Here is a 22,599-nt window from a genome sequence, read left to right on the forward strand (position 1 = left end):
CTCGAGTGTGAAATTAAAACAATCACGCAGGTGCCTCTTACCATGGTTGCAGTGAAGGGAATGTTGTCAATGAGAGAAGAAGCCAGAGCCGAGACCCACATCACCAAGATAATGGCTATTGCCAAGCGCTGGTCTTCTGGCACCGCCTGAGAGGGAAGATAATAAGCAACAGGTAGGTGCTACTTTCATTGCCACTCAAATTCAGATCAAACGTGCAAATGTGCAATCTTTGACACCAAGGTGCTGGGTGGGAAGATGTAACGGTTTGAACGTGTGACATGACCACAGGTGGTGGTGTCTTTGAGTTTTATCTCTAAACACTGCTCCACACAAACACGCACAGCATAGGCATTTCTCCAAACGTGACAAGTGTGATGTTCTAATAGACTTTTTCTTAGGCATGCATGGCCAGTTTAAAGGAGGTCACCTACATCAGCCCAGAGAGAAAAGGCCATGCAACCCCAACCAGCATGTTGTGCATTGTTTGTGGACACTGAGCAGGTCAGAATCCATGAATAGCGCACCACTTGTCATGTGTGATTATGTGACAAACAAAGGCCAACAGTCTAAACGCAAGCTGACGTACCTATTACTGGAGCAATTCTCCACTAACACCTCGCTTGCATGATGCACACAGGCAAGAATACGGGTGGAAATTACCTCAGACCCTTTTCAACCGCTGACAATAATCAGATGTAAACAGAATAATTGAATTCGGAGTTGTGCGAATCAAAAGGATCAATATGCATGAAATGCAATATCATGTCAATATGCCCAATAATCAGTTATGCCAGCTGCATGGAGTCCTGAGAGATGATCGTTACGGGTGAGAATCGAAGATAAAAACTCACTTTTATCAGCAATGCAGTCTGTTCACCAATATAGTCGATGAGCTGCAGCTGGGCTAAAGCCTGGAAAGCAAATGTGAAAGAGAATTAGTTATAGGTGGATTAAACCAGGGGAAGAAAAGCTATTTGGTTTTTATTTAGCAGCACTTATGTAGACAGAGAAATCTATTCTTGTTATCGCAACTGACACCAAGAACAGAAAATATTCACCCACTGGTGGTTATTCCTTACGGGGACTGCTTTATGATGCTGTACAGTATGCGATGCCTTATAACAAAGAAGATACTGTGCTTACATTACACTTTGTTGGGGGGGGGGGTAAACTCACTGTCAGACTGAATCTCTGTCACTGTCCAGTTTACTGTCACTGAGCAATGATCCTGTTTTCTATGTGAAGACGCTTAACACAGCATTTGGTTCACTTTTGTATTTGTTATAATTACCTTGGGAATCATAACAAATAGAAGCTGTTGTTTGGCAACACTCTCCTAAAATCCTTGAAGAAAATACAATCAGGCTTTCTGTCAAAAGCCAGAAATATGAAATATTAAATACCTCCATCAAAACGAAGAGAGCAGCAAAAAACAGTAATGTGGCCCACTCCACCCGGTGCAAGATGATCTCAAAATCCTGGATGTCAGCCAGAACCAAAAGCCACAGTGCACCCAGGATAGCAATCCAACCTGAAAGAGAGAACAAGAAACACCACCTGACATCTCCCTTTACAGCCAGAAACATTCTTTCATAGTCTCATTCAGCAGACACAGAGCAGAACACCGCTGATTTTTCCAAGTTTATAACAAAAAGACATATCACTCACAACACATGGGGACACTTAGGAGACTTTTTAAATTATTAAAAAGATTAATTAATAGAAATGGCGCTCCATCTGGTCTGCGATCACTTGGATTTGTCTTATTCTCCAATCTTAGAAAGAGCAGCAACCCAGATGTTACCTCAGTGTCTCTACCTCTACAGTATGTCTGCTGCTTTACGAAAACCCATCCAGCCCTGGGGACTGTACATTGCAAGTAAATACAGTAAATATCTAAAACACATGTACTATATATGGGTAGATGACACAGTCAAAAAGTCAACATGTGAGAACTCAATCTGGTGTGAAGTGCTGGCTTTGCTATAATCTAATAAACAAGCCGTAAGATGAAGTGGTACTTGCTTGAATAAAATCTTTGGCCTGTCTTGGTGTGCTTGATGAAGCATTCATTATCACAGAAATGTCATTTCAACATGTTCTAGTCTGGAGGACAAAGGTTGGCACCAGCCTGCTCATATTTACAATTAGAGGGTTTCTTGAAAGAGGGAAGATTGTGCATCCACTTGGAGAAAATTTGATTAAACAGGTGAGCACCAGTAATTGCCTTGGCCGAGGCCTTTAGGGAAATAATTTCACAACTGATGGGAATTGGTGAAGAAAAAGAGCAATGAAAGGACACAAAAACGAGTAACCGACGGAAGACTGGAGCCAGAGAGGCTGACAAGAAGATCAAGCCGCAGTGTTCTTGCAGCATCACGGTATGTTCACAGGTTCAGAACCTGTCCAGGTGTTCCTGGTAGCACTATTTTTAACAACACTTTACTGTCTCTTTAAGGTTGTTTTTTACTCTAAACGTGATGATACTGTCACTATTCCTGTTTCTTCACTGTTTATTTAGGTCTACAAAGACAGGTACCTGGCTTTAATGTTCAGGTGGTCAGCTCTGTATGTAGTTATTTTGAACAGTGTGTGAAACATAAAGCTGGTGGATTGTCCACAGCATGAGTTTACAGTAGATTCTCCAAATTCAGTGTATTTCCATACACAGTGTACGTTCACAACTGGAACTGGGAGTTTCCTGTTTGCATGCAAATATAAAAATACTGGAAGAAATTACCTTAAATTTCATTTCATCGAATGAAGTATCTATGTTAACACAATAGCCAAAATATAACGGCTTGTATGTAGTGGAGCTTAAAGTGAAGAAGACATCATTACTGTCAATTTGTATCTGGGTAATACTCTGTAGAGTGAGATATACAAAGCTGAACTGATCAGAGGAGAGTTCAGACGAGACGAGATGCTGCAGCAGAGTAGGTAGGCAGGTTTAGATAATACTACTGTTCTCTCCAACACCATCAGATCTTCATTAGAGGAAAAGTGTGACATTTCTGTCTTTATGTTACGGGTCTTTGTGGATAAAATGTCAGGCTTTCCCTGCTATAGCTAAGGACAACTTTAGTGAATAAAGTGAGTGAATACCCAAAGAGTTTTATAAGATTTTGGTACAGTTTTAATTCTCTGCATAAAGTTTCTTATGGTAATTAGGTGAATGAATATAATACAAATAAATAATAACAAATATTACTTTTTCCAATGCAAAGGAATGTTTTCAGAATTTACCTAGTGCCATAGAAATCCTTAGATCCATTAGTCAAAATAATAAGATTTTAAAAATATCACCTTGAGCTTCCCTCTAATACAAACAGGATACAGTAAGATAGTTACTAGATAGTTACTCAATAACCCAGAGTTAGCGATCCATTAATCTCTGCTACATTCTAAGATATATTCAGCCAATAAAAGACATATGGAACCAGGCATCACTACACAAATATTCCCCTAGGCTATAACCTGAACAGGGTCAGGAGCATGCAGCAGATAACAAAACCCAAAGAGCTCCCCAATTAAAAAGCGCTTTTAGGCAAGTCTGAGCAGCGCATGGTAGGCTCATCTATCATACACGAGACAGCAGACACAGTGTCTAAGGCTGGAAATGCGCGGTGAAAAATGTCTCATCGCTGTTGTCTTTGAGATACTTACAGCAAAGTAAAAGAACACAAGGCCAAAGCCAAAACGATGAAACAACTTATGATCTGGCACAGTTTGTAAGCATACACTATGATTAGATCTGAAACTGATATTTTAAGAATGGATGTGTCTGTTTGAAATAATCTCTAAAACTCTAAAGTCTGTAAGTGTTTCATGATTTCCTCCCCACATGTACAATCTACACAGTGGTCATGTATTTTTCAGACTTTCAAAGTGTTGCTTGCCTGATTTCTGCTTAGGATTCTACCAACTTACATGAACACATTAGAAGGATCAAATGGCCAGGTAATAATCAGAATGAAATTAAATCTTACTGTGTGAAGTCAATGAAATTTTAATGAAGCTCAATTTTTAAAACACACGTGAATGAATAGACTTGGCTTGCTGCAGTAGTCAACCCTGACTGTGACCTGCATGCATTAATGAGAGCAGTGTTTGGACAGCCGCCTATCCCTCCACAGAGACACAAAACATGCTGCTGAGGGGTCATTCCCATTTAATAAATGTCACAGAGAGGTAACCTGAGCAGCGCCTGTAATTAACTGAGCATGTTTGGTGACTGAGTGGTCTCGGCAGCGAGGGGAAGGTGTGTAAGACGACAGCCATCTTCATTTAGGGACAGTGTTAGCATTAATGAGATGCTGTTAAGGTCATCAACTGAGCACGCATCAGAGGTATCACAGTCAGGAGTGTGGGACAGACAGGATCCAACCCTCAACCTGAACCACATGTCCTGATTTGCTAACATATCTAAAATATGCAAGAAACACAGATTCAGAGCTTCTTTTTTTAATTTCAGGAGCACTCAGTTGACTGGTTACAAGCTGACAATGTGATGGCACTCAATCACGTTCCTACTGCACAGGTCTAACAGGTGTTTAGTGCAGCCTTTATAACCCGACAGTGACTTTATTATTTCCGATCTTGGCATTTACACTTTGTGTTGTTTGGCTGCAATTAAGCGTTTTTGAGTCTAACTCTGCCAAGAAAACAAAAAGGATTTGGGTCACATATGGTATCAAAGCGCCCATTGTAGTTTTTCCGGAACTCGTCAACAAAGGTTTGGAATTGCAGCAGATGAATGGATGTAATGTAATGGGTTTAAATGCAGCTCAGTATCCATGTAATTTGTTGGTTACATTTGCTAGTCAGCCCATTATTTGGGCTCATTATAAATGCAAGGACAGAGGAAGCTCCGTTTCATAATTACATGACAGAACCTATAACCACCAAGCGTGTCCTGTAAAAACAGCAGTAATGAGATGGTGCTGTGCTTACCAAGATCGAGGTGAATGCTGGGAATGAACGAGTTGAGAAAGAACACAAAGATCACCACGCTAAGGACGGACACACACTTCACCAGGAGAACCTTGTCAGTTATCCTGTGCTGTGGAGAAGAAAAAAACATATTCATCATAAAAAAAGAAAAAGCTTGATTTTATTAGCGTCAGTTGCATTATCTTTAAACACCAGGTAAATATTATAACTGAGAAAACCTCAATGACAGTGAGACAATCACAGGACCATGTCTGAGATAACGTATGAAATCTTACCTTCTTCTGCAGTTCTTGGATATTTTGCTCCCAGTTTTTATCCTCCTGAGATATTTGTCTGTTTGGACACACCAACATTTTACAATCATGTAATACTGATTTCATTTTGTTAATAAACAGAAAAAAAGTTTCCTAAGGAATATTAAAGATTGCGCCTTTATCTGCTGTTTATAGATGCATGAACGCTGTGCTGTTTTTAGCTGTTTGTTGTGTGTTTATGAAACTGTGCTCAGGGACAGCACGGTGCTATAATTACCCTGCCTGCCTGGAGACCATCTTGGACAAGGGATAAAAAAAAAAAAAATTACACTGCCTGGACTTCCTTGTTTATTTCCTTCCTTGACTGCAATGCACTGCTGTGTTGAATAATCAAAAATAAACTGAACTAAACTTGAATTAATTGGCATTAAGCAGATGTCTGATTCAAAAGGTCGTCGACAATTCTTTGTCTCATTCACACAATAATAATGTCTATCATATGTACAGTGTAGAACTGGAGACGGCAGTAATAACAATATGGCTGCTCTTTGAAAAGGACAAAAATGTAACGGTAGAAAAAATGTGTTACTGCGAGAGGTGATAAAAGCCTTCTTAACAATGACAGCTATATTTCCTGTTTTCATAGCTTTTCTTTTAACCTTTGGAAAGTTTTCATCATCTTGCGGAGCAGACATTCGAGATTGAGGACTTTTTGCATCAGGAGGCATTTCACAGCTGTCTCCTCTCTGCTGGCGGGGTTAATGCGCTGAGCTGTCTGCCTCCAAACCAGGATCTCATGCTTGAGTTCTAGAGAAACAAGAGCAGAAGAGACTGTCACCTGTCGGGTGCAAGTTAAACACGTGGACTGCACGGTCCATACAGCCCAGAAGCAGTATGTAGCATGATTATGGTGGCGGTTTCGGGTTGGTAATAGCTCCTGCAGCAGAGGATGACTGAGAAGATATTAAGATGTTTTCAGTCAATATGGTGTGAGCCCCCCACAGAGACACTAATGCAGCCAGGGGCCCATTGACCAGTTCAGGAGCAGCTGATGCTGAAGCAGAGATACAGCCTGAGGGAGCTGGACGCCTGTGTAGATGTCAGTAGGTGTCTTCCTTTTTCAGGAAGGTTGCTAGGTGACCTTAATAGGTTCTAGCTGGTCAGTGAACAAAAAAAACATTCCTGTAAGCGATTTTGCACAATTACCAGTCATGGCAGGGGCTTTGAGCTCATTTAGCTACACGCTTTTCCTCGGTAGGCCAGGTTGGCAGAAAAAGGGGAAACTCCACAGGGATGGATTTACAGATGGGATATGAGGCCGGCATTGAACGGTCACTGTAGTGATCAGCAGCAGTTTCCGTCAATCTCAGTGAGACAATACAGCTCTAAACAGTCAGCCTTCCTCACTCCTTAAATCGGAGCAATGTGGTGACAACTGGGGCTTGGCTGTTTGTGTTTTAATGATCATCTGCTAAGATTGTCTCAGGGGTTGCACACTGTAGTAAACAATAAACGGTTAACAGTTTCACACAAATACTGTTTTACTAGTTTGGCCATTATCTGTATCCCTGGAGTCTCACATGCAAACATCTACAGTTACAACAAACACTTTCTTGGATAGAGAACACAATTGTTGTACTATCCAAACTAAACACACACTGTGGTTTTCATTCTTACTAAATTATGGTACTCTGCTTCTGTACAATGTACTAAGAGTTAAGAAAGGAGCAGGTTATCTTCTCTTCTGTTAATGAACAAATAAAAAGATGCACGGTATAAAAGAACTGAGGTGCACCAGATCATCTGAATCATTTAAATAATAGAACAAGTAGAAAGAAACTTTCTGTAGTCACAGTGAAACCAAGAGCCCTGTGTTACGCGCAGACTGCTCTGGATGAGTGAAGCTGTTTTTTCACTGCCAACTACTTAAAGCCAACAGCTGAACATTAGAGAAAAGGGGATTTCTATGATGAGCCATGTGGTGTCTGAGACGCTGGGTGAGTCACTAGACTCTTGAGGGAGGGAACTGCTGAAAGAGGCGAAAGGTAAATGACTATCACCATGAGTCCTTTAATTAAACTAATAGAACCAAATTAGCCTTCAGTCACAGTGGTAGTTGTAGTTATAAATGTAAACATTAACATCTTGTCCATTAGATAAATACTGTCCAGATGTCTCACCATATTGCAGAAATGTTATATCTGAGGTGATGGGGTGTCGATGAGGAGTTTGAGGGCTAAGGCCATAATGCCAATGAGTTAATTGAGCTGCTATGAGTTCAGTACTCCACCTGAGAAGGTGATTAGCTTTACAATGGAGGTAATATGTGCACAGATGTTGTTAAGGGGGCAATACACTTCTCAACTTTTAATCTAACAGATTTTAGATGCCACAACCACATAGAGATTCATACAATCATAACATTTCATGACAATATGATAATCTCTCCCCAAAAGCTCCCCAGGAAACATCAATTCAAAATAATTCTAATAATAAAGTTCATGTAAAAAGGGATTTGGGGAATGACAAATTGTTTAGTAAAAAAAAACTCCCATGTTTATCAGGACTTCTTTCTCAATGATTAAAACATATCTTAACCTTTGACAGAACATCACCACTCACCAACTATTTCAATTGATTCTTTGTTGTAGAGCTTTTTGTTCCAGTAGAGCATCCGCAGAATAGGAAATGAGGTGAAGAGGACGAGACATATTCCAAGGAACATGTAACCTGTGAAACTGGCAAAATCAATCCCCTGTAAAAACACATAATAATAATGAGTTAGACAACACAACTTTCAAAACATAAACAAATCTAACCATTAGTGCACAGACATCAGTTTTGATAAATTAAAGAAACACATTTCAATGGGGGGAAAAAATCATATACATCTATATATATATATATATATATATATATATATATATATATATACTGATATGGACTGGGTGATGTGTTAGGAACAAAAGGACGCCACGTCCTTTGATGGAAATTAAAATTATCAACCTACAGAGAGCTGAATTCAAAGACATCCTTAAAATCAAAGTAGAAAAATTATGCATCAGATTAGTTAACTTTACTGACATTTCATTCCAGCAACTCAAAGTGGTACTCAGTACTTTGTATGGGCGCTACATGCTTGTATGCATGCCTGACAAGGTCAGGACATGGTCATAATGAGACAATGGATGATGCCCAGGGGTATCTCCCCCAAGATCTTGTCTAAGGCTTAACTGAGCTCCCGGACAGTCTTAGGGACAACCTGGTGGCATTGAATGGACCAAAACATAATATCCCAGAGGTGCTCTATTGGATTTAGGTCAGGCGAGCGTGGGGGTCAGTCAATGGTATCAATTCCTTCATGTTCCAGGAACTGCAAATATACTCTCACCACATGATGCCAGGCATTGTTGTCGCCAAATGCCTAATGGCACTCAGGGTGCTGTAGAAGTCTGTGCGTCCCTCCATTGATATGCCTTCCCAGACCATCACTGACCCACCAGCACACCGGTCATGCTAAACGATGTAACAGGCAACATAATGTTCTCCACAGCTTCTCCAGACCTTTCATGTCAGAAAGGCCTGGCCAGCTCTCCTAGAATAACTGCCTGTCTCCTGAAATCTTCTCTGTGCTCTTGAGACTGTGCTGGGAGGCACAGCAAACCTTCTGACAATGGTACATACTGATGTGACAACACCAAAGGAGCTGAACCTGATTAAAAAACCCCTCTGCTACTTAACTGACCAGATTAATATCCCAGAAGTTTAACTGACTTGATGCTGAACTCTGATTAAAAAATGCTCCTTTAATTTCATGGAGCACTGTATTTTATATATACTTGAGTCTGAGGAAATAACAAAAAAATAAAAATAAAATTTTAGTATTACACACAAAAGAGCAGTGATAATTGCATCCTTAATGGTTTTTCAGATCCACCAAAGTGCTAGTTCTTCCTGCCTCCTAGGAAACAGCAGCCCCCGGCTGAGATTGTCCTCAAAATTGAGAGCAAATCCTTTACAAACACCAATTTATCAGATACATTCTTAAAAATGTGTCCTTGTATGCCACCCTGTGCAGAACACACCATTTGAAAAATATGAAGCTTGTCATTGTAAATAATAGATGCTGTAAATACTTCCCACTGTTTTTTTCCTTTTTCCATGCACAAAATGTGAGGAATTAAACTACAGATATTTAGTATTAAAACTGGCCAATAGTGACCTCTATAGGATTTGCTATTTAAAGACACAGCAAAAGTCAAAGCTAAAGAGCAAACAAAAACACATGCAGCAGAATAAGCCACCGTATAGTAAAGATAAAGATACATACAAATCTCTGATAGATCAGAAATCAAGTATCGAGGTTTAGGGTTAAGAGTCGATAGATTAATGTAAAGGTTCTTTTCATGTCACACATCCTAATTTCGTCACTTCTCCATCTCGCTGCTGTACATACAACTCTACTCCCTCATTCACACCCCCGCAGTGACCTGCTGGCTCAGTCTGAAGTGACCCTCAGAGCGTGGTTGTGGGTCGAGGCTATAACTACTCACAAAACCTAAATGACATATCTTCTAATTTCTGCTTTATCATCATTTTTACCTGTAAACCAGAGACTAAAACTAACTCAACCTTTAGTAGCCTATCTGTCTCAGTCCAATACATGACATATTTCTAGTTGTTCCAGGTAAGATACAAAAAGAGCAAATCTGAAAGCTAATATAAGTCTTTGTGTTTGCTGTTGTCATGTATCTATGTTTGCAGCTGTAAACTGTGACTCTGGTGTTTCCATATTTGAGAGCCAGTGTCAATGACTCCTCTGCCGATTGGAGGAGATCCATTTGGCAGGGACTCACCACAGTCCCTCATTGAAATTAAACCAAAAAGAGGTGGATTTTGTATGCGCCATGCTACCTTATCCTGTAACAAATCAAAGACAAGGACACTCTGATGGGGGCCAGAATCCCTTAAATACACACTTCACAGTTAGGCCATTCTTTCTACCGTAGCTCTGGATTTCTCCTGAAAATCCCCTTGCCACAAACAAGCATACAAACAAACAAACAAACAGGCAGGTAAACCATGCCTGCACACACAAGCTGTCCCTATCAGAGGCCAGACATGACTGAGTGAGCACGCTGTTGTTTCACCTGGGAAACTGGGCCAATACAAACTGGAAACCAGGCTGCGTTAGTCTGGTGTGGTAGACTGTACACCAGAGGAGACCACATACTGCTGCATCCACAAAGGCTAAAATGTCACACGCAGTGAACAGATGTCACATCAAGCAGCCTGGGAAATGTCATGTCTTCTAGTGATGTAGCATTATGACCCTCTGAGCCCCTCTGAAGAGTGAAGGTTACGAGAGGAGCCCACAAGTTGTTGTCCCTTTTTTTTTAGTCAGCAACAGGCTGCTCTGCTCAGGAAACCGTCCTTACTGCTGTTTACTGACATCATTTTTGTTACAATCTGTACAATAGAAACATCTTCAGACATCAATTCTCCATCATCATCACACTGGTCTGGCTCTTCAGACTCCTGCTCAGGCTACATCCACTCTATCAACATCTTCAACCACCACTAGTGCCAAGAGTCCATCAGGAGATATTTCTGTTCTCTGACATCCCTTTTACTAAAGTCTTGATGGAGTCTAATTGCCCAGGACTCCTCTGTTCTGTTGTGCACACTATAGCAACAAATTACATTTAGTCGCTTTCTGAACTTGTTCTTTTCTTGTTTCTTGTTTGTGAAATGCGGTTTATACAATGCAGAGGGTTAAAAAGTAGTGTAAGGGGGCCTTTTTTATTTAGTTTCAATGTAAAAGTTATTTAGACTAACAAATAGACACTTCTCAGTTTTATAGTTGAAACTGTCACATTCAAGCGCACAATGTTAGGAGTTATTCTAACATTAGTAACACCTCTTAAATAGTCCACTCCAGTAGTGTAGTAGAAAAATCACCTAACAGTTTCAACTTAAAAACTAAGAAATGATAACCTGGTAAAAGTTTAATTCATAGCAGAGCTGCTGCATTTGATTTTGCAGGTGTACCTATGAAAGTGGCCAGTGAGTGAGGTAAGCTGGATTATAAATAAAAATAAATAGATTTTACAAATGAAATGAGTTTTCATCATCTGCAGCCTGGTGGCACAAAGACATCGTTGTCCCAAAACTCTCTACCAAGAGTGATGTACGCCATCCACCACAGGAAAAGATCTGTTCAGTTACATGGTCTCACACATTATTGCATCAGGACTGACGCTGTCTCCTTCAGAAGTTTAATCAGAGACTAATCCCAAAGAAAGCGAGCCCCAGCATGCCACTTACAGGAGACTGGAGCCACACCAACGTAAGCTGCTGCTGCTGAGGTGCAGGTGAGTGGGGAAACACCTGACTAGTGTTACTCCACATGGATATCAGAAATGAGTAAATGTGAGGAAGAAGAAAAATGCAGAGCTGCTGTGCTGTTTATAATGAAAGATAAAAAAATGAATTCAAAGTCCAATCAAATCAAAACCAACACTATGTAACACAGGGGCGGGTATGGTACTTTGATATGGGAAGGCGTTACAGTTTGTTGTCACACTGCTTTGGCGTTTTTAATTCCTGTGATTTATGAAGGCAGCAGCAAAAATATAAATTGGTTTTGCTGCCACTGCATCTTAATGCATCACCTGCACATCAGTACAAATAAAAGTAACAATTCACGAACGTATACAGTATATACATAAAGAGATTGTCCTGAACAGACAAGCCTTGTCAACACACAAGATTGTCACTAGTCCATAGATAAACTGCGATATAAACTGCATGCTACATGAGTTCAGCAAATGTCAGTGCTTATATAAGGCTTATGAATATGAGGAGTCTGCAGCAGGACAACACGACCAGTAAACTCGGACGTAATTACAGCGATGTGTAAAGAATACCCAATGTACCCATGCTATGTTTCAATAACCAGAGACAGAAAACCATAGCCTTATAAGAACTACCTCCAGAGAAACAAATCTAAATACATGGTCATGTACCAAGTTAAATGTCGTCCTTCAACTTATGAAACCTTTTCGAAACCAGCTGGAAAAACATCGACTACAGCGTGTCGATGCTAAAAATGTGTCTGTGTTCCTTTGTTCTTAAAGTTCACAGTGATATCTGGATCGCTTGCAAGGTCCACTGAAAAAAACTAAACAAAACAGAAGATCAAATCAAGTAAATGTGGTGGTAATCTAGATTGGGTGTTAGTAGGACTGGCAGCTGGAGCGCTGGAATGACTTTCACATTACAGGGAGTCATTTGATTTAATGGTAACATCAAATATTGCTTACTGAAGCGTCGTGATGCTGCAGTCTTTGTCTGTCGCTGCACAGTTGCATGGAATGATAACTATCTGTCCTGCTTCTTCTGTTATTACCCAAAACACCTTTTACTGCCAGGAGATTTTCTAAACGGTAGCTGCCGTTCAAGCCGTTCACCTAGACACACTGATATGCAGTATGTGTGGGGCCAAAGAAACACTAGCAGCAGTGTTTCCTGACAGATGCTGTTACTGTGATATATTTGATTACTTTTTCCTGGTACAAAATCCTTCACCACTGCACAATAACTCATGATGAAAAGTCCTGATAATCCCAGCTATACTCAAGTGACTTTAACATACAGAGTTTATGAATCGAAAATATTCCAAACAAATGCTCTTGAGTTGTGCCAAACATTTATCAGTACTGCACCATCTGTACATCTCAAATAACACCGCTATTCCCCCTTTATTTGATTATTATTCTCTTTTACACACAACATTATGTTTGGTTCATGTGTCAGATGATCTGTTACAGCATATTAGTGTAAGTTGAAACAGAGAGCTGTGAAAGTGCCTACTTCTTTGCGCAGATCCTGATTTGATACTATAATCACATTGGGTGGATCTCCGACAGCTGTGGCAGCCCCTCCAATGTTGGTGAAGATTACTTCTGCAATCAGGACATGTCTGGGGTCTAGATTAAGCACCTCACACAACCTGCAAAATCACATAGAGACAAAAGCCCTTTAGCCTTGATCAGATTGCAACAGGTGGGCGAAATAAACACAGGAATATAAAAAGGATATTGGAAGATAAAACATGTTGGCCCTTCAGCGTTGTGGCTGTACTGGACGTCCACCCTGCTGGCCTGGTAACACATTAGAGCACAGTGTTGCCTAGATCCATGTTTTGTGTATCACGTTTGAGCTCAATTTGGCTGTGACAGCAAAAGTGATTTGGAGAAATGAATAATGGCTCACTGTACACATTCACTTCAAGTGCGGGAAATAGTGACACGACAATAAGGAGGAGACAGACAAAGGTGGCACACGTACAGATGCTAGAATACAGTACCGTGTAGCTTCTGTTTAGAGGTTGTTTCTGTGTGTTTGCAGAGAAGAAGATGCGATCGATTGATGGATGAATTAGTGGATACTAACTAACCAGACACATGCATGTTTATTAGGTTACAAGGCTTCTCCAAATAGCCCATAACTACTGTACCTTATGGTGACAGGGGTGAAAAGCATCATAGTGGTCACGTTGTCCAGAAAAGCTGAGAGAATTGCAGCAATCAGACAGAGGATAATGATCATAGGCCATACTCTTCCTCTAGATAATTGGTAGGCCTGCAGTGAAAGGAAACATCTTAATGAGTCAACTGTTCATGGCACTTAAGAAGCCATCAAGCGAATGTTTTAATGAATTCATTGTCAGTTTGAGTGCAAAGAAGAGGTCTGACTTTCCTGAGATGGTATGTTTTTGTAAAACTGACCTGTTAAATACAGTAGACGACCATGTTTCACACTCACAAACACTATCTAGAGCCTAAAGTTTTTAATATTGCTATACCATCCTTAACCCCATGGGAGTGGCTCGAGGTGTGATGGACACCTTTTGGATGTGACAGTACGGGGTGTCAGAGCAGCTGAGCTGTTCTCTGAGAAAGTATTTTAATTTGGAGTGCCTGTCCTTGTCCAGCTCACACTTAAAATTCATGAGTCTGCATGAGCCTCCTGTTCTCCAGGTCTGGCTGTACCTGAAGGACAAAGGCATTCGCCCTCCGTCACCATCTCCAGCGAATATTCAGGATTTAAATTTGAGCCTCCTGGAGCAGTTTTTCTGAGGGAAGAACTCCTTGACATTGTAGAGAGAGTTTTACTGTAGATCTTTAAGCACATGGTGGAGTGACAGACTAACTGAATATGAATTAATTCATTATTTGTTATGATGAGGATCTAAACTGGAGCACCAACGAAAACCAGCTTAAGCATAATTAACTATAAGAAAGTTATTAAATATAAGAACACACTGCTATATTATAAAAGTTCCCTTCAATAATGACGTTTATTACGTTCGTGCTGAGTGCGGTGAAAGGATTCTTTTTTTTTTTAATACAAATTCGACTCACTTCAGCAGTGACCTAGTTTCCTGAACTTTCCCATGGAACAAAGCAAATGTCATTCTTGTCTGCCTGTTATGGTGCTGTATTTTCAGGTCAGGACGTAAAGATAGGCATCAAAACCTGTTAGGTCATCTTACAGAAAAAGGTCTTTTCAAACACTGAGCATGTCAGAGAAGTCAAAATAAAAACTACACACTTGTCATGTATCAGTGCTAATTTCAGAAATAGCTCAAAGCCTGTCGCCTCCACGAGAACTTTAAGATGTCAGTGGGCAACTATTTTCATAGGCTTGTCACTCAGTATCCCACATGGTCAAAGGTAAACATGCAAATTGTATATTACTAAAGGAATCTACAACAACTTCTAGGATATCTTTGTGAAACCATCAAAACTTCAGACTGTCTCAACTGATTTTGTTATTTCCTTTTGTTAATGCTTGTACCCGTCATTATTATCACACAGACAGCTCTTACCTTAACAGCACAATAATCAAAAAAGCCGGTCTCTGAAAAGATAGCCACCAGTACCATCTGCGAGACAGAGGAGACATTTATGTAAACAAGATTATATGTAACCCTGATATTTTAAAAATAGTCACCACAGACAGCAAGATGATGCCTACGCAAGATATGGTGGTCAGCAAGACAGATATTTCTAGTGGGATGTGAACTTTCTCATATTTCATTGTGGTATGACAGCAAAATGTTTACAAAAATACTAATACTGAGCTCTTGGAAAAATTATTTTCTATCAAACCCAACATTTTTGCTGTGTATGCTGTGTATAATGCTCCTGGTTCGAGTTGTATGTCATACCCTCTCTCTGTCTCTCTCTCTCCTTGTTTCCTCTCTGCTGTCATGCTTTAAAATTAAGGCCAGAAAGCCAAAAGCAATCTAAAAAAGTGCATTTCAGAAAGTCTCTGTTGTATTTTGCAGAATGAGGTGAATGTTTCATTAGGAGACTGTTGAAGTCTAAAAGAAGCCACCAGTCACCTGTGGTATGAAATTAGACATCACTGATCTACAAGAATTATTATAAGAAACAATGAAAGAAGTGGTTTCAGCCTGTTTTTTTACAGAAGGTCATGCTCTTCAGTTTTATTTCAAACCTAACAGGACACGCTTGCTTCTATGGAGACAAGACTTTATATGGTCAATTTCACTTGGCCCCCATAGAAACAGACTGTCAGGTGTTGAGAAGGCTGGCAGAAAGCATATACACCGAAATCAAAATATCAGAAAGTCCAGGAATATTGCATAACGACGAGGACTGTGTGAATTTACTCCTTTCTGTTGAGATACTTAACAAACAGTGTGAAGACTTACCATGCCAAACAGGAGAGCCAGCGTCTCATAGTCAATCCACTCCACCACAGTAACCAGGCTGGGTCGCTGTGGGAGAGACAAAGAAATTAGATTCAACATTTACTGGCAAAAAGATGTAATCATTTAGTGTGACATACATAAGTCACCAGTTAATATCCGGTAAACCTATATTTTAAATATAATACAGCAGTTCCTGGCATGTTTGACAAGCTATTTTAAACATACTGTCTGTACCTGTATCTTAAGCACTGCTATAACTCCTCATTGACCCAGATCCTGACATCAGATGCCATATGTCTTTTTCCACCAACAATGTTTGACTTGTTAGAGCAGTTTGGGCACAGGTGTTACTAATAACGTTAACAATGGCCCAGTGAGCGCATGGCCCCAATAATGTCCAACTGGAACACATAATTAATATTATTAATTACGCCTGCTTTTTCCTGTGTGGGTTCGAACTTTGAGCACAAAGCTGTTACATTTCGCTGCCTTCTGAACTTACATGGCAGAAATGTGACACTGTGTGCCCAGCTCTGTTTAACATGCTTCATGTAATCATGTAATACCATCACATTAATTAACAGTTATAATACAAGATAATGCAAGAAGATTTGACAGAAAAAGAGACGTACATCACCGATGATAGCCAGAGCTGCTAAAGCTGCTAAAGATCCCAGCATGGCAGCCAGTGTGCGGTGCACAATCTGAAAATCCAGGCAAGGGGCAAGAAAACACATTTTAGTACCTCTGAAATGAAGAAACCTATTATTTATACATTGTTATTTGAATGTACATAACATATTAAGTATAATTTATTTAATTATCACTCACTAAATGATTGAATTATACAACAGAAGACACTTTTAATACATGCTATGAATCTGTTTTTATTTTATTATATCTTACCTTATCATAAACGTCATCTAAAATTATACCAAGAGGCATACTCAATAAACACGAGCCAGGTTAATCATGTTGAGACTTGTGCTCCATGTGTCTTCTGAGTAAACTATTGAGAAGAAATACTTTTATACAAATCTGTGATCCTGTTCAGAGTCACTAAGCTCATGTACACTCATGTATGATGCCTCCCATTATTAAAAACTAATGTCTGTGATGAGCACGGGAATGTTACCAGAAAGCAGAGCGCCTCCTGTGACATTCATAAAAGATTTGTTAGATGTTGACTTTGTTGTCAGTTAAAAAAAAGGGGAACAACAGTGACGATTTTTAATGTGTACTGACCACGTTGAACTACTGAACACGAAACTGGGTCTCATCACTCAAGATTAATCATAACTCAGACAGTCCACGTTGAACGCATCAATTCAGATAATGGATAAATGAGAACAAAAGCATCCTTTTTTCTCCCACAGCCTTTGATAAGAATGACAAGGTCCTTTACTTTAGACTGTTGTAAGATTTCACTCAAGAGCACATTAGAAAACTGGGATCCAATTACTGGCACACTACGAACTCCTTTTGTAAAAACGCATTCAGAAAAACGCAACATCCTATATGAGCAAAAGCAAATGTGCTCGTGCATTACGAGGCTTGTGTCAGGTTCTTATCAGACAGACGCCTTGATGTGGAAAAACAAATCTTCTCTGCAGAGGGGAGAGCCATTTAAAAATGGAGACCTGACAGAGCTGAAGATGTCAGATGACACGTTGCTGATGTCTGAGTAGTGGTGCACTCTGTGCTCTTCAACTTTAAAAACAATCCCTCACACTTTCATTTACAGCCTCTGCAAGCACACCTGTCAGTAACACAGATGACACATGAGAGCGTGTGTGGAGCGTCGATGTGCTGTCATCACTCACAGCCCACTCCTGACTTTGACATCATCGTAATGCCCCTGCCGGCACAGTTCACACCTTGTCGTGCGCAGGGAGATTAGCCTGTCTAATTAAAACCCAACACTGACTGGAAATGAATGAAGATTACAGCTGTATATCCAGGAAACTCCAAACTAAATAATATAAATGAAAGGTTAGTGAGCAACATGTCAAAGTAATCAGATGCGGGGAATTAGCAGTTATTAAATATTTAGTTAACAAATGATAAAAACTTAAACATCACCTATCAACTAAAAGTCAGTGACTTCTGCCTATATGTTAAGAAACTGCACTAATGACAATAACATGTTAATCACCCACCACAAAAAGTTATTGTTATTGGTTTGCATTTTAAAAAGGACTCCTGACACATCATGCAGCTCTGCACACCATCACAGCTCTTGTCAAAATAAATGAGCTGCTAGACTTCTCCTATGGTGGAGGTGTGTGTGTGGTCATGTACTGTACATGCACTGATGCCATGTTCATGTCATATGGGATGGAAGGCAGAAATAGAAAATATGCTCAGTTGCCCAGGTGGTCGTGTGAATGTTAAAAAGCTGTGCATTGACAATTGAACTATCTAAGTGTTATTGGTTGATAAAGGGTGCCAACTCTGAATGAAAACAACTTCACTAACAAAACTAAAGACCGAGACAGACACCAATCAATCCCAGTTTGAACATACAGACAGGAGTAGAGGTCAAATCAAGCAAAATACGAACACGAAGTGGGTATGTGCTATGGAGGTTAATCTGTGCCCATCGTTGTGACATTTGTGCACACGCGATCAAACAAGCAGCCAAACACGCAGCGCAGGATGTTTGTGTGGAGGTGAAATTGGTGCTCCCTCTGCTGCAGAGCTGAACTGTACGTGTTACTCATTCCAAACTAGGAGGCAGAAATTGAACACCAACTCGTTCATCATCCATAGAAAAGCGTGAGCATCACAGGCCATTTACCTCAAAGATGATGAGAACATAGACCCCAGCCAGGATCATTCCAGCAATGGCCACCTGTGTCTCCACACTGACGTAGAGCGACTGATGGGTCATGGACAAGGGGACAACATCATTATTCTGCAGGAAGGCCTGAATTGTAATGACGACAGGGTCACTGCGTGAGAAAGGAAACAGCACAGCAGCAAGAATTACGTGGACATTTTTTTTTCATTGTTCATCAGTAGTCCCTAATGCAGGAAATGTTGTCACAGACACCTTATAATCCTATATAATGTCTTCCCAAGAAGACCACGCTGAACTATAATGAAACACCATATGATACAATGCAGCATAAATTTGCCAAGTGTGAGGATCATGATATTAAATATATTCATTGCATAGGGAAAGTAAATGTAATAGCAGACGACAGTGAAGTAAGTTTAAAAAGAAAAGAGAGATGTGTAAATGCACAGCGCCTGAGAGCTCTAAAAGGTTTGACTCTGCCTAGTATTAATCAATCAATCAATCAATAATTCAAAGGCAGCACCGTGTCCTGCTGTCAGTACCTGCTGAGCATCTCGAACGTTTTTGTCAACATCATCTGGTCATTTCGTTCGCTGTGGAGAGGAATGGTCCAATTATGAATCACCTGTTGACAGACAGCACGTTGAAGGAGGTTCACTAATCAGCACTTCACAGTTGAGACACAGTTGAAAATGTATGCTGGGCTCATACCTGCTGAGTCCTTCTCCTCCGTTGTCCCGGTTGCTCAGTCTGCTCCACCTGGATCAGGATATACTCCTGGTTGGCGAAGTCAATCATCCCTCCTGTAAAAGGCCCCCCCACCTGTAGCTTCAGCAAAGCGTTGTCACGAAAATTGGTCAGGTTCATTGCTTTGGGACACGTTGTTAAGAGAAAACTGTAGAGAGGAAATCTTGACAGCACAGGAGAGAATTATTTTTGGCTGTGACATTTTAGAACCGATTAAATGTGTCACAGGAAGTGATTTCATGAAGTGCTAATTGAACGACGTCTTGTGGTCCCCTCACCTCAAAAGATCTCAGACACAACTTTTCACTTTTCTGTGGTTCCACGATGGTGGAAACCAGAACTAATCCATGATAAAAGCATCTGCAAAATAACTAAATAATCAGCTTTTTGTTGACTCTGACTAAAGCAAACAATCAACCACCATAGTAACAGTGTTTCTTCACCTGCCAGGAGAGCTCCCACTTCTATTATATTCACTCTGATTATTCCCCAATGAAGACGTTTCCTCTGCTTCTACATCTCAGCGTGTCTTTATTCTCAAAGTAAAAGACAGCGGCGTCGTGTTGCACCCTGTCCCTGTGTTGATTAAAGACCTGCTGGGTGTTTGGCAGCCCTCCTTTTTGGTTCTAATTTCAGAAGATAATCTCAACAATGCAGTGAGAAAGGATACAGAAACTCTCTGTTGGGGATACTGCCAACATCCTCCAGGGGTTGTCTCGATCTGGATACATGCTGAAGAATAGCTGAAACCAAAATATATTCACTTACGGATGGCAAAAGAAAAACATGATAAGTAACATGTGGTTTACTTAGTTAAACACCACCACTAGTACATTTCTGCTGTAATTTCACTCATCGTCTGCTGCTGTGTTTTTGTGTGTATCAGTGGTAATGTTACAGTTCATCAAACAGTGTAGGAGAAAGTGCTGCTTACTCTTATTTCTCTGTCTTCAGCACAGTATGAATTCATCCAAATAACAACAATGACAGGCAAACAGTTGGGCATTTTTAGAAATAGACATAGTCTGTGTGTGAAGAACCATATCTGCCCAGTAACAGGGGGCAAGTAGCTTAGCCTAGAATAAAGACCGCTTGGCCTGGTTACCGCTACGCTTCAAAAAGAAGCCTGCCAACATGACTAAAGGTCACAAATTCAAACGCTGCCTCTCAAAAATCTGTGACTTTTAAGCAAGTCTGTTGAAACGCGCTGTTTCTAATTCACCGTTAGTGTGAATTTATATGTGATGTCGATTTTCTAGATGAACATGTGAACTTACACTGCAGAGAACGACAATAGTAAAGATTGTGGCAACTTTGGAGACTCTCAAGCAGCATCTGAAATCACACAGAGAAGTAATGTAGATGACAAAATAGTGACAGAATATCCAGTTAACAGTGGAATACACACAATCAGCTATATTTCTTTTACTTTTTCCAATTCAAAACCGTTTGATACTGTGAATGCTTTCTAACAGTAACATGAGGGGTCTCACTTCATACTACTTGTGAGTCTGAAGCTGAGGTTGAGGTTGTCCAGGGGGTCGCTCTTGTCCGAGGAGCTGGAACGGGACAGGGACAGGCTGGTGACCTCACTGCCCAGTCTACACCTCCTCTCCAAGTCCAGGGAGCTGTTGTCCCAGGGCTCCTCTCCTCCAACAAAGCTGGGGTCATGTAGTGTCAGGTAAGTTATACTGAAGAAATGAATCAGTGTCAGTATTCTGGGAATAGACAACTCTTGGTGTGAGCTACGCTTTGAAATCAGTTCTTAATGTTGAATCAGAAAAACATGCATGTAGGCTACTGTAAGCAACCTATAATTAAACCCTGCTCTCATTATATTCTACACTCCTGCATTACATAGCAATATTTATACTATATTTCAACTAGTGCTTTTTCATTTAATACTGCACATTTTGGACCTCTAACTTTAAGAAAATACTGACCTGTCATCTTGAGAGAATCGCAGCAGGGGTGACCTCTCTGTGAGGTTGGCTGAATTAGTTTTTCCTCTGAGGATGTTAACCACACTGAAATTGTGCCTGGAAAATAAATAAATAAATAAATCCGGGCTTTTCAAAAAAACACTATTGTCATGTTGTGGCTGTCAATAACTGGTTAAAGCAGTTTGCTAGAACCTTTGTTACCTAAGGGGAGCAGATAGGTAGGTGAGCGTCTGGGTGCTGGACACCTGAGGGGATCATTAAAGTGTCTTTTATCACCCTGCTGCTGCACAGTACCCCATGTATCTTGTGCATGCTGCCGTTCTCAGGAGCATCACAGCTGGTCCAAACCAACAATCACATCCACACACGTGCACACACGCTGAGTTTATTTCTATCTTTAAAACATAAATGCAGATACACATGCACATACTGTACATTTAAAGCTGCTCCTGCTCTGTTTTTACTGTATAGCCTATTAAGGATTTTGTGTCAACAGTGCCTAAAGAGCAATAACAATAGCATCAGATCCCACATAAGTATAGATTTTCTTATTACCAAAAAACACCAATCCACTATTTAATCAAGCCCACTGTCATCTCAACAGCACAGACGTCATGAGAAGCGTTATGTAATGGGACACCGACGCACTGAGCCAAAACTGTTAGATGGAAATCTTTCTCAAAATTAAAGGTCCCACTTGGCTAAGCTTATAATCTTAAAGGGTCTTTACCCTCTGCCTGTCAAAAGGGTTGGGTGCTTAAACACAATCTGTGTACTTTATTAACCCATTCAAAATCACTATTAATTGTTGTATTATGGGGAAAATGTTTTTGGATGATTAGTTTTGGGTCAGTTGTTATTAATAAGAGATCATTCAGGAAGTCGTCATTCCTTGCTTTTATTGTTATTGTGTTACATGTCTGACAGGCGTTACCAAACACGACCCAGACAGCTGACAGTTGGGTGATTTAAATCAATGAATCAATGAGAGGGAGTAGATTACATTAGGAAGTCTGCCACATTAATCCTCTTTGATACTCTTATACAACTATGAAGAGATTTATGGCATGTCTACAAATGTTTTCTCCCCTCTTCTTTCCCTGACATGACTCTGATCCTGTCCTCTAGATGTGACTTGGCAGGGAGGCTGCA

At 40.3% G+C, this 22,599-nt stretch overlaps 1 protein-coding gene across 2 annotated transcripts in view; it reads right to left on the reverse strand.

The window, feature by feature from the left end:
- The window catches only part of oca2 (oculocutaneous albinism II), a 36,558-nt gene that overhangs the window by 11,202 nt on the left and 2,757 nt on the right, over positions 1–22,599 (reverse strand). For both annotated transcript variants that reach the window (XM_026346090.1, XM_026346089.1), the window contains exons 2-20: positions 21,448–21,543; positions 20,998–21,195; positions 20,782–20,839; positions 20,175–20,247; positions 19,469–19,626; positions 19,300–19,382; positions 18,755–18,908; positions 16,587–16,658; positions 15,955–16,020; positions 15,103–15,159; positions 13,729–13,853; positions 13,083–13,221; positions 7,830–7,962; positions 5,867–6,014; positions 5,229–5,286; positions 4,954–5,062; positions 1,404–1,531; positions 852–911; positions 42–146 (exon numbers count right to left, since the gene is read on the reverse strand). In XM_026346090.1, coding sequence (XP_026201875.1) covers positions 42–146; positions 852–911; positions 1,404–1,531; positions 4,954–5,062; positions 5,229–5,286; positions 5,867–6,014; positions 7,830–7,962; positions 13,083–13,221; positions 13,729–13,853; positions 15,103–15,159; positions 15,955–16,020; positions 16,587–16,658; positions 18,755–18,908; positions 19,300–19,382; positions 19,469–19,626; positions 20,175–20,247; positions 20,782–20,839; positions 20,998–21,195; positions 21,448–21,543 — 2,020 coding nt within the window. The remainder of the gene's footprint in view (positions 1–41; positions 147–851; positions 912–1,403; positions 1,532–4,953; positions 5,063–5,228; positions 5,287–5,866; positions 6,015–7,829; positions 7,963–13,082; positions 13,222–13,728; positions 13,854–15,102; positions 15,160–15,954; positions 16,021–16,586; positions 16,659–18,754; positions 18,909–19,299; positions 19,383–19,468; positions 19,627–20,174; positions 20,248–20,781; positions 20,840–20,997; positions 21,196–21,447; positions 21,544–22,599) is intronic.

This window comes from Anabas testudineus, chromosome 4, assembly GCF_900324465.2.
Source record: "Anabas testudineus chromosome 4, fAnaTes1.2, whole genome shotgun sequence".
NCBI classification, from domain to species: Eukaryota; Metazoa; Chordata; class Actinopteri; order Anabantiformes; family Anabantidae; genus Anabas; species Anabas testudineus.